Here is a 13,162-nt window from a genome sequence, read left to right as displayed (position 1 = left end):
ATAATGTTGACAGTTGGGGAAACCATTTCTGGCTGTTCTTTCGTTAGATTCGTTCTTCAGAGCGGAGACCCTTTTCGCCGTTAAGACAGGATTGTTTGACGCAGGCACAGCAGAAGTACATACTGTAAATCCTCGAATTAGCCCCCTCAATCGAATAAGCGTCCCTCCTTTCGGCCAAAATTTAAAATAAGCGTCCCTCCTCGAATAAGCGCCCCCTCCCCTCTCCCCATTTTGTGGACGAGTAATGAGACAACAAAGGATGCATAGTTTTCGTCGTGTAGTATTCTCAGTATTAGATTTGTACATTGTTTCAGTTTGTGAACACGTTAAGTACTAACGATGCCGCGATTTAAACTTTAGGATCATAAAGATCAGCTTTTTATGTCGATAAACAGCTTGTGTTGTTGTTTACGCGCAGATGATGTATTGGATAAAATGATCATGCCAGGCCACCATTTGGAAAAATTAAATAAGCGCCCCCAGCTTCTCAAATTTGAGATAAGCGCCCCGGGCGCTAATTCGAAAATTTACGGTATTTAATTCGAAGTATCGATTCTGAAAATTTTGTTTACCTCAATAAATATCTCCACGTTATGGGAAATCTAAAAGTTATCTAGCCGGAATATAGACGTGACTTGCAGCAGACGTAATATTATGGCTGCCTGCTAAATTTCACTCGTGGAGTCCCCTTCCAAGTTTCACTGTGTTTAGCAGTAATCTCTCTGTCGTCATCAAATGCGTTATTTGCCCTTCCTATGGTCCCTATCTGACTCTTTTGTGGAGCTGGATTGGTCGCCAGCTTTTTCTCGCCTTGTGGGGCCTGAGGTGTTCTGTGGACGGCAGCCGCTGGCTCAGTATCACTGCAGTCACTGCCTTCCTCCAGTTTGTCGTGTTTGTCGTAGGCAGTTTTGGGAATGCGACAGTCACAAAGACAGCAACAAAATATGACTATGAAACAAATGGCATAAATTAAATTTCCGTAAAAAAAGAGGAAGAAATAATGTAGACCCATGCGGTCCCAAAATCAAAGTGGCTGTGAGTTACTGAACTTGGAAAATATATTATGAAAGGGTGTTATGAGGCATTGTTTATTAAGGAACTACTTGTGAAAATAAGTAACTTGACACGCTGCAAGCGACTTTAAAACAGTCTCAGACGGCTGATGTTCGAAACCCGGGGGGGCGCCTATATGAAAAGGTCGCGGATGCTCGTCGTCTCGGGTACGAATCAAGGATTCTGGTCTCACTTAATAATAATAATAACGACTTTATTATCGTGTCAATTACATCTAGCAGTGGAGAACTTAAGGTGCTGATGACGAAACGTCACCATAGCTGTCAAAGTATCCTTTAGGAGTTAAATTCAAATTTTCTGACGAGCATCCGCTGCCTTTTCATATGGGAGTTCCCGTTTCCAAATGTCTAACGGGAAGTGACCCAGGGAAGGAGTGAAGGAGTGATGGAGTGAAATCATTCCACCACTACAACTTGGAAAACAATAAATATTTTCCAAGTTAAAAATGAACTCGGGAAGACTTGAACTCGAACCTTCAGATATAAAAATGTTTAACCTTCACATTAATTTTATTACGCCCTATCCTCGTTTGAATCGCAGTTGTTTGTTACTCACTTAGAAAGATTGTGGCCACGAATGCGAGGCCAACCACTTGCCACAGTCTTATTCCCCACAGGTCCCTCTCGGTCACAGGTAGTGGAGTTGGCGTCGTAATCCTGGGTTCTAATGTCTTTACTTTTGGCGATGGGAGGAATACGTCATCGTTCTCCGCGGCAAAAACTGATCGAACCTGACACAAAGACATCAACTGAACAGTTCAAAATTGCTGTACTATATGAGTCAGATGAAATGTAAAGCGAAGTTTTGTTAATCCTGAACGGAACAACTGCATCAATCGACATTTACTGGTGCAAATTGTTTGTTGAATTTGTGGACATTTTAACATTGAACACCTTCAGCTAAACTCCTCGGTGTTAAGGCATTTTAAAAAACAAGTAGTGGTTTCCACGTAGAAATGTAATATATTAACTTTTATTTACCCTCAGCAGTGTTTATAGCACAAAGGCTAACTGGGCCGAGCAAACAAATAAAGCAAATGATTCAATTGAACACAATTGAACACAACTGACCGGAGGCAAACTAGTTGGCTTTAGAAGCGTGGCCGAGGATTTGAACCCGGGGCTGCTGAGAAACAAATCCAGGTAGTGGTCAGAGCGGAACTCGAACCAGGGAACGCTAGATTGCGAGTCCGACGCGCTGACCACTCGGCCACGCTACCTCCTAGTTTACATTAGGGAGTTTAAGAAAACCACGATGGCAACGGCAACGGCAACGTCGCTAAACAAAAGGTTTAAAGGGCAGAACAATGTCTGTGCACGTGCGTTATAATTCTTGGTACATTTCAGTTTGTCGTCCTCTGCAAAACAACGACGTGAAATGACCAAATTCTGCCTGTGGTTCCGGTGGTTCTAATGGATTATCTTTTAGTTTATAGAAAACAAACTTTTCTAAGAAAAATAAAGTTTTCTCAAATAAAAACATATTTGCATAGCCAGCGAACACAGCCTACTCTCATCACTTTGGTGCCGGCTTGTAGTCTTGACGGCCTTCAAGAAAAGCCTGCCGCCTGACCAAGGCCAAACCAAACGATGTTGACTTTGACTTTATTATTATTATTATTATTATTATTATTATTATTATTATTATTATTATTATCATTATTGCTATTATTATTGTTATTTAGTTTTTATTATAGCATTTTAGCCTTATTTTAATTTGTAGTTTTTTATTTATACGCTCACTGGAATCTTCAGAATTGAAGGAGGTGAGTCGCCCAGGAAGAAGAAGAAGAAGAAGAAGAAGAAGAAGAAGTCCTCAGTGGAAAGTCGGCTAAATTTGCAGCCTTACGGAAACGTTTGGAAACGCTATTGAGTGTCAAGTATATATGTACCACAAAGTTGAAAAAATAAACATGGGATATCTTAAGAGTAACTGATAACTGATCTGAGAACAACTGGCATTTTTCTTTGTTAAAAACCCACACGCTGGGAACAATTGTTTTCGTATTCGGTTTTCGATAACATTCAATAATTCATAGATTTCAATGTACTAATTTTGATCAATTTCACCTGTAAAAGATGTATGTGGGTACGTAGGCAGCCTCACGTTTTCAAAGAAAGAGTAATGTTTCAAAACAGAATGACCCGACACTTTCTGAAAAAATCCAGGCGAGATCCCGGTTCATGGCAAAACAGAAGCCGCGATTTGTATTACTGTGAAATTCTGTTGTTCGGCTGAAAGGACTAGATACTTATAGCATACAATAGCCGATATTATTGCTAAACAGAAACACGAGAAATACGTTATTAGTTACCTGTAATCCAAGGAGTATAGAGTACGTGAAAGTTATCTTTAAAACTAGCAACACAGTGGATTTGATATCGTCTGCCGTAGCCATGATACTGTAAATTAATGAACGTTTCTCTTCGTTAGAGTCTTATGCTTGTCATATATAGCTGTATAATTGAGTCATTTCGATCAAGAATGATCACGGATAGTTAGAATCAATCTCTTATGACGGTTTTCCCCGGTTTTGCACAAAACGTGCACTGAATTGTACTAACCCTTGACAGAGACTACAATTGTACTGAATTTGGCCTCTTTTTAGCAGACAGTAGAACTCTGCGTGGGTAATGAATTTAGAGAGAATGGAGGTCCAGAGATAAAATCAACGCGTGTCAATTGTATTGGATACTTTTCCGTGGTAATGATGACATAAGGAATTAAAAATGTATGCGTTTTGTTTCCCCACTGAGAACAAGTTTCTCCCATAAATCATTGCACACCTGAAATCTAGTAACCTTGGCGAGGTCACTGAGCAATAAAATGGCGGCAATTTTGCACTCTTTTCCCCTGCCTCAAGAGTTTCTCAGTTCATCTGAGTTTTGATTGGCAGAAGGTAGACTTCTTCTGTATCACAGAAGTCATGTCTGATCTGAACATTTTATTCTGGTAAGATTTTTTCTTGCGTACTGTGGTGTTGTGAACACCGATCAGGGGTGCAGTCTTTCATTTTGCATAGCGTTTGCATGTGGATGCTACTGCACAAAATTTTGCTTAACGGTAATATTTCTGCCCTTCATTGTCGTTAGTTACTTATTAGTTCAAGCTTTTTGGGGTTTTCTTCAATTAAACTTTACCTTTCGAATTTCGATCATTTGGGAGTGAGTGACGAAGGGGGGATGTAGGGGGATGGAGGTGGGAAAGCAGGGCAATTGTAATTTATATTCATTTCCCGTTCAGACGATTTTCTTATCCTAGGGAGCTACCCTGTTTTTATCATTTAATTTTTTGAGTCTGGAAGAAAAATTACTTTAGTTTTCTTGAGGGAACAAAACAAAATTGGATTATTTCTGAGGGGGGTGGGTGGGTGGGGGCAGGCAGAATAATGAAACAAAATGGAATGGGCTGAGGGATCTAGGGACTAGTGGGAAGCTTTGGTCTAATCTTGCATTTTTAAACTTTGAAATTCAAAGCTTGAATCCAATTCTGTTTGATTGCCACACATAATCAAACAAAGATGTGCACAATAATTGGGCTCAAAGTAATTTTTGTCATTTGACTGTATGTTTTGAAGTGCAAGCTTCTTCAAAAGACTTATAAAGTCACTTTTTCCTGGAATAATAACCCTAGAAAACCCTTAAGGTCTCATGCTTAGTAATAGAGGGATTTTATGTTTTTTAGCCCTGAAGATCTTCTCGCACATAGAAAGAAGCCTTCTCAGTTACCACAGCATGGAGGACAAAAGGCTTTTGCCCCAGATGACGACAGTAGACCAGATGAAACTTTGGCCTCCTTGATGCGAGAAAAGAGAGATATCTTACAAGAACAAAGAGTTTTAAAGAAGTACTGAATGTTCAATTTAATTTGCTCTTGCAGAACACATGTGCTATAATTCCATTTTAATGTGAACTCCTACAGTCATAAACATTTAGTTGTATTCATTGAGAGTATTTCACTGAAAATTCCATGATTCAGTAAGTTTGATGTATGTTATGATGATACTAAACATCAAACACAAGAATCCCGTTCAAACTTTATAACCATTATCGTCTTGTTGACAGGGGTAACTTGTCTATAGGAACTTGGAATCCAGATGAAAAAGTGGCTGACATATCAGTATCAAAGGTAATTAATTAAAAAAATTGCCCTTTAATTTAGTACCTTGTTTTAACATAGCAGGAGTTTAGTCAGCTATTGTAATGGGGGGGGGGGGGGGTATTAGTGACAAATTTTGAGAACACATGTGCTTATTTCAGTCAGTGAAAACTATTTCAAGTATTGTCTTCTCATGAAAGTTCTCCCCCTCCTCCCTCAGTACTGAAGTAAGAAAAATTTGACTTTAACCCACCTGTCCCTTTTATTTTCAAGCAAGGAAGATTGAATATGACACAATGAAAATAATACATAGATTTAGCCAAGACTATACAAGCAGAACTCCTGATTACAATAAAGTAACCTGGCTTGAGCCTGCGATTCAATCAAAAACCAGTTCCTGATCAGCGGTCAGTTAGAAAAAAAGTGTGACTGAATGAGCCCTAAGCCTGAGCCTGCAATGTGGTCACAGGATACTGGTCAGCAGATATCTTGTTTTCACAGGTGTCAATTGACCATAACAATATCAAATCGCTGTAAACCAAAGCTGCATACATGTACCTCAGTTGACCTGTTAGCTGGAGTATGGCTACCATGTTGTGCAATGTTGTCGTGCTCATAGGGCGCCCGCCCTTGAAAAAAGACTTGCATGGTTGTCTATTTCTATGCATGCATGTGTCTCTGTTCCTATAGTTATGGTGCTCTGCTTGACAGCTCTTTGGGCAGCCAGAAGGAGAAGAGCAAGAAAAGGAAGATGAGAGAGTTGAGATCGACATTCCTTTTAATTTTTTTATATTGTCTACTTTGGAGAAAAATTGCTTGAGCAGGGCACAATTTCTTTAACACTGTTTTCATAAATCCAGGCTTATATACAGTCCTCAAATTTATTCGAGATTGAACCTGCAGTAGAAACAATTGTTAATATTAATATCAGTTTTAGACATGACACACATGGGTTGTTTTTCTTTTGAGTAGGGTCCCCACTGGCAACATTTTGGACAAAGGAAACATGGGAAGTTGTTGTTACAGCCACAGGAAGCTCTTTTCCTTCTGGAGCAGGTCAGCCTCAGTATCAATACTTGATTTCTCCTTACTTGTTACAAATATTTAATACCTGTACAGAGAATTTGATTACCAGTACCATACACCATACATCATACATGGAGACAACTTCCTTTTGTTGATGATTTTATTAAATCTTGTAGCTTGCCTATCGGATTTTTATGTGCAGTTGCACCTACATTAACTGACACCTACCGTAAGTGGACACCCCCTGTAAGTGGACAATCAGTAATGGTCCTAGCCACATACCGACACTGCATTTTTAACCTCCCGTGAGTGAACACCTCTCTTGGGCGGACACTTTTTCTGATCCCGAGGATGTCCACTTACCAAGGTTTGACTGCGTTGGTATTGTTGAAAGAAATTGGATGTTGGTCACTCCTGGGCCTGAAAGTGGTAACTACATTAAAATAAAATAAAAAAATTGCACATTTTTTTATCATACAAAATCCTGTCCAAGGATAAATGTTTGACTGTTTTTTCTTAGCTAAATTTACTTTTTTCTGAATTGTGTCACCTTTTATCTTGTCTGCAGGGATCATTGGAGCTGTACTATGGTGGATTACCAATGTCCTTTCAACAGGGAAGGGCTGTTTATCTTATAATTTAAATATTTTATTTAATGTTATGTTGTCATGAACCATTTGCATTGGGCTTTTTCTGTAAGACAGTTTGGAACATTTTCATATCAACTGCTCAAAGCCAGTCTTCTATATACGTATGAGTGCACATCAGTTCTAAAACTGAGGTACAGGTTCATCTAAAAACTTTGTTAGTCCTCGCCCCCGTCATCCAGATTCCACATGCGAACATTATTTTGATGTGCAGCTTTCTTTTTTCTGCAGGCTTACATGTCAATGTTGTCAGATGACTTCAACCCTGATCAGTATCTGGTAGGTTTTTGATGATAAACATTCACTTTGAGTATTTTAGCTTGTTCATCAAATACTGCATGTTAATATGCATAATGATGAGGGTAGCATGGAAGCTACATCATTCAGTTAAATCAGTTTTGAATCAGGAAGTATCCTTGGTCTCACAAGTCCAAGCCAGGGTTCTCTGGTTCACACTTTGTACTGTCACTGCCCTGGCCCTGGTTTTATGCTACCTGTTGAATAGCTAATCCAGGATTTATTATTATTGGCGACAAGAGCAACAACATCGACGTTAAGTGCCAATACTGACAAGCTGAGATGCCTCAAATCCCTCTACTGGAATAGATCTTACAGCTTTGTTTATCTGTAAAGGCCTTTCATACACTGAAAATGACATTTTATTTATTTAACTGCAGGTTTATACTTACTTTCTGCGCTTGGGATTCATTGTTTTACCACATTCATCTTCAAGGTACTGAGTGTATTTGATAACTGTACCTAAACTGGACAAAAATATGCAAATATTTTATTTTTTAGTATCATTGAACTGTTTGAACAAGTGTAATGTAAACAGACAGAGAAGTAAACCTTGAAGAGTTGATAGAAGTGTTTCTAAGTAACTTTAAGTATAATATTTATTTATTTAATAACATTAACAAGAATTGTTTGTATTTTGTGAAGACAGAACAGTGAAGAAAACCCAACTGCTGAAGGCAAAACTCATCAGGAAACTGGACAGAAAGAGGAAATAACAACTGGAGCTGCGACTGGTGATGATTACAATGATGATGATGTGAATGTCAGTGATAATGATGATAAGATACCCAACATATCGTCTCCTGTAGCCCACCTGTGGACGAGTAAAGATGATTGTAGACCACTTGTAAGGCCTGAAGATGCAACCTCAACAGGTAAGTTACATGAACAGTTGGACCCCACCAATTCAAACTCAGTTATTTCAAATTGCTGGTTATTTTGAACTCAAAACCATTTCCCTGAGTTTGTTCTTCAGTCATTCTCTATTGGCCATTTAGAAAACCTGCTATTTCAGACTATTTTTCATCTCCCCTAAGAGTTCAAAATAGCATGGTAAATTTGAACAATTCTATGAATAGCCTGTATGACATTTGGTTTAATGCTGACTCCAATTTATTAGAACATGCCTTGTTCATTGATCAAACCTTACAGGCTCTGATAACTTAGCTGTCACAACATGAGCTGTTCTTAATAAGTTTGATTTTAACTTACAATAATTATATTGGCAAGTGAGGCTTTGGAACGAAATGGTGCACCTTTTACAGTGCATTTATGTAAAGCTTGGGAAACCCAGCTGTAAGAAAGAATTTCAACTTTCAACAATTCTTGAGGTAAACTGCTCATAAAAAAAATTCAAGTTTTTCCTTTGATTATTTTCATTATTTGAAGTAACACAATTAATTCAAACAACAGTGCACAACGAAGAAAATGCAACAAAGATCCTTTGAGCCTTAAAATATTAATTCAATTGAATGGGCTTTTGTCACCTTTGGTGAATTTTTAGCTGCAGTTTTGTCAAAGTTACAAGTGATCAAGAATCAAAGAATGACAGAAGGAAACTGTATGGAACCAAGGTGAGTTTTAAGCTTGAATTTCTTCTACAAATATTCCTTTAAAAATTAAACCCCACTCTGAAATAGGTTTTGTAAATGCAGTTTTCTTATGTGACCTAAAACATTTTCAGATGCTAACTAAAGTTAGATGTATGACCAACCAACATTTAAATGCAAATTCCTTTCTGATGATAACCACCCCCCACCCCAAAAAACGGCACTTCCCCTCAAAAATAAGCCTTTTAAATAAATATTTTGAACAAAATAAGCTCAGGCCTATTACAGAAATTTAACACTCAGACTTTCTTTCAGTACTAGTGCTACATCTGCAAACTCATGTAACATCCACCAAGTAATAGTTTTCTATTTTCTCTCTGACTAAGAGTAGAATCAGTGATGTTTTCTTATGCAACAATCATGTTTTTGGTGACTTTTAGCTCAGCACAGCAATCTCTGCAAATAGTATTGGATGTTTATCAGCCAGGACTGAACTTCAAGAAAAGTGATCCAGGACCGCCAGATTTTTGTATCACTGTTTGCAGGTTTGTTGTCAGTGTTATAACTTCCATTTGTAAGGCATTAGAATTTTTAATTTATTGTAACAAACAAACAAACAAACAAACAAACAAACAAAGGCAAGTAGTCCTTTAACTGAAAAGGATGAAAAAGGCAGCAACTTAAATTACTTTTATTCCACTGAAGTCATCCGAGAGCTTGAGGCAGCTGTTAAAACATAGGCAAAATATAGACTTATGAGAGCCTCGTCCGTCAAACTGCTTTATATGACTGCAGTTTTGAAAATTCTACATTGTATGTCCAGTGGGGTCCATAGTCTGTTACTAACGACTACTGATAAGCGTTTTACTCGCTCTTCAAAATCTGGTCAACTCGCATACAGTCTTCAAACTCTCTGAGCGAGGTGATCTGGATCCGACGTAGTTGACGTCCTGATGTAAACTTGTTTATCCGGTTCTTTCAGGTTTTGTGACCCTCCCCCTTCACTGGCAGCTTTAACTGTTCTGAGAAAGGAGTGCTCTCCAGTTCCGCTCAAGATCGCTCTGGTTGATGGTGGAAGCGTTTCTTTTTACAGTGTGATAGATGTGGATAGCCCGACTTTTATTACGAGAGGTTAACACTTCGAGGAAACTTTTCCAAATCGGACAGGGAGTCGAAGCATCAAGCTCGCCTGTGTGCGCTTGTATCAGCGTGTTTCTCAAGGCGGCCATGCTCAGAAGCTGAGGCCAAGAAAACAACGTGCGAGCGCCATGAGGCTACTAAATAACGCTCTAACCTATGAAATGCTATCTGCAATGACAACATAGTGTCACAACTAGGAAGGCTGGTACAGCGCTTTTAAATTTCGCTGCCCTGAAGAACAGTTCAATCGTCTCGCAGACTTGACTCTCTGCAACACGCTCATTTGCGAAGAAACCATACATGTATAGAACAGGTTATATGTTACTAAATCAAAAGTCATTATTTGATGTCCAAAATTACGTTAAATTGAAGCAAACTTAAAGTAACATTTACATTAAATAAATTGGAAAGAAAAACACCAAGAATCATAAAAAAGAAAACCAAAGGGGCGTGAATCTTGGCGGGATTTAACAGGGCTCGGAACGTGCACATCTAAAATAATCTTTTCTTTCCTTTACATAAGCCAGAGACATCGACCATTTATTTTTCCAGGGGTTTAAGTTAAGTCATTGTTAAGGTGCTTAGTTTTCTTTTGTTCGAGTCTGACCCTGAAATCAGAAGTCACCACAAAATTGACCAAAATCTTTTACTCAGAAGTAAAGCCGAAGAACCAATACGGGATGGCAGTGTTCCATGTCTGTTTAACATTCAGTTATGTTTCAAAACCGACTTCCCCTCTCCTTGCGTCAACGTGTATAGTTCGTGAGCCTTTTCCGTCTGAAATAGCGTATTGAGTTAAAACATTTTTGTCTGAAATGGGCTATGCTTTGTTGTATGGCCTGAATTAGGTATGTTTTCAGTTTTATTAGAAAAAAACATGGACATCGCGGAATCTTACACCGTTCTCAAATGTTTAGGCAAATGGAAGCCATTCATGGTTAGCTGAAGTCACGTTATTAGAGACGTCTGAAAATTTTATTGCTCAGAAAATGGTTATCAATTTTTCTGTCAGGTCTGTAATAGGGTGTATAAAATCACTTTTTGATGTAAAGTTTATATGAAATATTTCATATCTGAACTGCGGTTATAGATGAAAGTGAAGAATGATCATCGCAGTTAATTTTCCAATTTAAGCAACTGGAAAGAAGAAGCCTGAAAAAAATCAGGGCTTCAACGGGATTCGAACCCGTGACCTCCGCGATACCGGTGCGATGCTCTACCAACTGAGTTATGAAGCCACACATTGGGAGCGAGGTCAATTAATGAAATATTTCATATAAACTTTACATCATTTCACTCCTCACGGGAAGATACGAACTCAATTAATTGACCTCGCTCCCAATGTGTGGCTTCATAGCTCAGTTGGTAGAGCATCGCACCGGTATCGCGGAGGTCACGGGTTCGAATCCCGTTGAAGCCCTGATTTTTTTCAGGCTTCTTCTTTCCAGTTGCTTAAATTGGAAAATTAACTGCGATGATCATTCTTCACTTTCAAAATCACTTTTTGTTTTGAAATTGGTTAAAGGTCTCGAGAAACAGGCCGCGCACTCCAACCAAACGTGCTGCATACCAGAGCGATTTATTCACATTGGGCTCACCGCGTCGAAAGTAAATTATTCGTTTTGTCAATAAAGAAAGTCAGTTTTGTAAAGCGGTTTTCGAATGAGTATCGAAAAGCAATGGGTTGTGGTAATGTACCGCATTAGGTTGTTTTTATTTCAAGGTAAAACTAAAATTCAGTGACTAAACCTGCAGGAATTTTTAGAATGAAGAGCTAATCGACTTTAAGTTGGGGCTTATCGGCTTCTGGTTGGGGGCTAACCGGCTAGGGGTTTATCGACTTGTGGGTTAAACGACCGGTTACTGTTGTTTTTACTAAAAGAGATCATGACACAATTTGAACAGGAAGTGAACCCATCCTATGAATGTTCAGCATCGAATTTCTCCTTAGAACATCACCAATTATCAAGCAGACTAGTAACGAGAGTACAGAAGACCATCAGCCAAATTTTTCCCCAGCCAGATGAGCAAGAGGGAGGGGGGAACTAAGACAAAAACTTTGAGGGAGTTAGCACATGGATAATATCGTGTCCATCAGTAATGGTGCAGAAGTACAATTTTTTGTTTGGTTGATAGAGCGGTTTTCAATTGAGTGTGGAAACTAACTAAGCAATTACTTTGGTTTTGGTTTTGGTTTTGGTTTTACTACGGTTTGAGATTATCCGAGTAGTCTACTTGTTAAGTAATTGGTTTGGTTTTGGTTTAACAAAAAATTGTTTTATTTCATTTAGGAACAAATACTTTGGTTGACTGGTCTGTGCATTTTTAGAGATAACAAGCAAAACGTTGTAAAGGGGAAAGGAGGCTTGGGGTGGGGGGCCGGGGATGGAGAAACGCTCGTCAAGGACACTCGAAAATTTCTTTTTAAACTTTTGTCACCCATTGTAGATCCTTTGCTGCTTGTAGTGATAAGCACACCTTTTTCAATAAAACACTCCAGATGATGAACGCCCCGGCCTAATTCATTTAAGTGCACTTTACATTAAATACTGCCGCACCCCTACCACTGAAGCAGCCACCCTTGGAGAAATGGAGGTGACCACTTAAGAGGGATTCCTCGGGAATTAGCATGGGGCTTTGTAGAAACGTCAATTTATTCAAATACAAACATGCTTAGGGCAACATGGAATCACTTGAAGTCAATAACAAACGCGCGCCTCGATGTTTTTATCGGTGGACACTTTCTATTTCAGATGCTTGTCTGTCATCACCTTTTCCAAAGCAAAGACAAACTATGTGTATCAAACATTGGGTGGCCGTTCGATAGGGGTAAAGACAATAGAAAACCCCCATCGGGACGACCAACAGGTGGCCGTGGCTGCTTAATAGAGGTGGCCGATAAATAGGGGTTTTACTTGCAGCATTTTACTGACAAAAATTTTGAGACTGATATCTGGCTGCTTATATAGTAGGGTGTAATAAGGGATGACCGCTTAACGGGTGGCTGCTTAATGGAGGTTCGCTTGTATGTCCCATCTAACGACATTAGAGCGTCTGTGTATGGACGTTTAACAGTTTACTTTGAGTCAAGAATGATTTGTTTCGTTAGCTTAGAGGTAATTTAAATCTATTGGAACTAAGATGTCAGATTTCAAGGTTAAAAAGGAATAATACAGTATGCTGGTATCCAACTCGAATGATTCCGCGTGTGTCAAAAGTTAATAAGCAACTCCGTAAGGAAATCCAACTTTTACAGCACCTTTAAACTTTTGTTTGTAGAGTTTATTATGATGAAAACTGTGAGCGTACATTGTTTCGTGTCGATTCGTG

General features: G+C 38.8%; 3 protein-coding genes across 3 annotated transcripts in view; 2 read left to right on the top strand and 1 right to left on the bottom strand.

The window, feature by feature from the left end:
• Positions 1 to 13,162, top strand: part of LOC145490706 (lipase maturation factor 1-like) — a 42,896-nt gene that overhangs the window by 4,812 nt on the left and 24,922 nt on the right. The gene's annotated exons all lie outside the window — the stretch shown is intronic.
• LOC145490709 (uncharacterized) lies at positions 2 to 2,391 on the bottom strand. Its single transcript, XM_081469798.1, has 2 exons — positions 1,630 to 2,391; positions 2 to 948 (listed from the first exon to the last, which is right to left on the bottom strand). Exons 1-2 carry the CDS (start codon positions 1,817 to 1,819, stop codon positions 653 to 655), a joined length of 486 nt encoding a protein of 161 aa, XP_081325924.1. The 5' UTR covers positions 1,820 to 2,391; the 3' UTR covers positions 2 to 652.
• LOC145490682 (uncharacterized) lies at positions 3,625 to 12,596 on the top strand. Its single transcript, XM_081469770.1, has 11 exons — positions 3,625 to 4,026; positions 4,759 to 4,920; positions 5,139 to 5,202; positions 6,145 to 6,228; positions 6,767 to 6,815; positions 7,078 to 7,124; positions 7,523 to 7,578; positions 7,788 to 8,017; positions 8,647 to 8,716; positions 9,133 to 9,237; positions 9,675 to 12,596. The coding sequence occupies exons 1-11, from the start codon at positions 4,001 to 4,003 to the stop codon at positions 9,826 to 9,828; spliced, it is 1,047 nt and encodes a 348-aa protein (XP_081325896.1). The 5' UTR covers positions 3,625 to 4,000; the 3' UTR covers positions 9,829 to 12,596.

The sequence above is a fragment of the Orbicella franksi genome, chromosome 6 (genome assembly GCF_964199315.1).
Source record: "Orbicella franksi chromosome 6, jaOrbFran1.1, whole genome shotgun sequence".
Classification (NCBI taxonomy): domain Eukaryota; kingdom Metazoa; phylum Cnidaria; class Anthozoa; order Scleractinia; family Merulinidae; genus Orbicella; species Orbicella franksi.
Note: the sequence above shows the minus strand (reverse complement) of the source record. Positions and strands in the feature narration are given on the sequence as shown.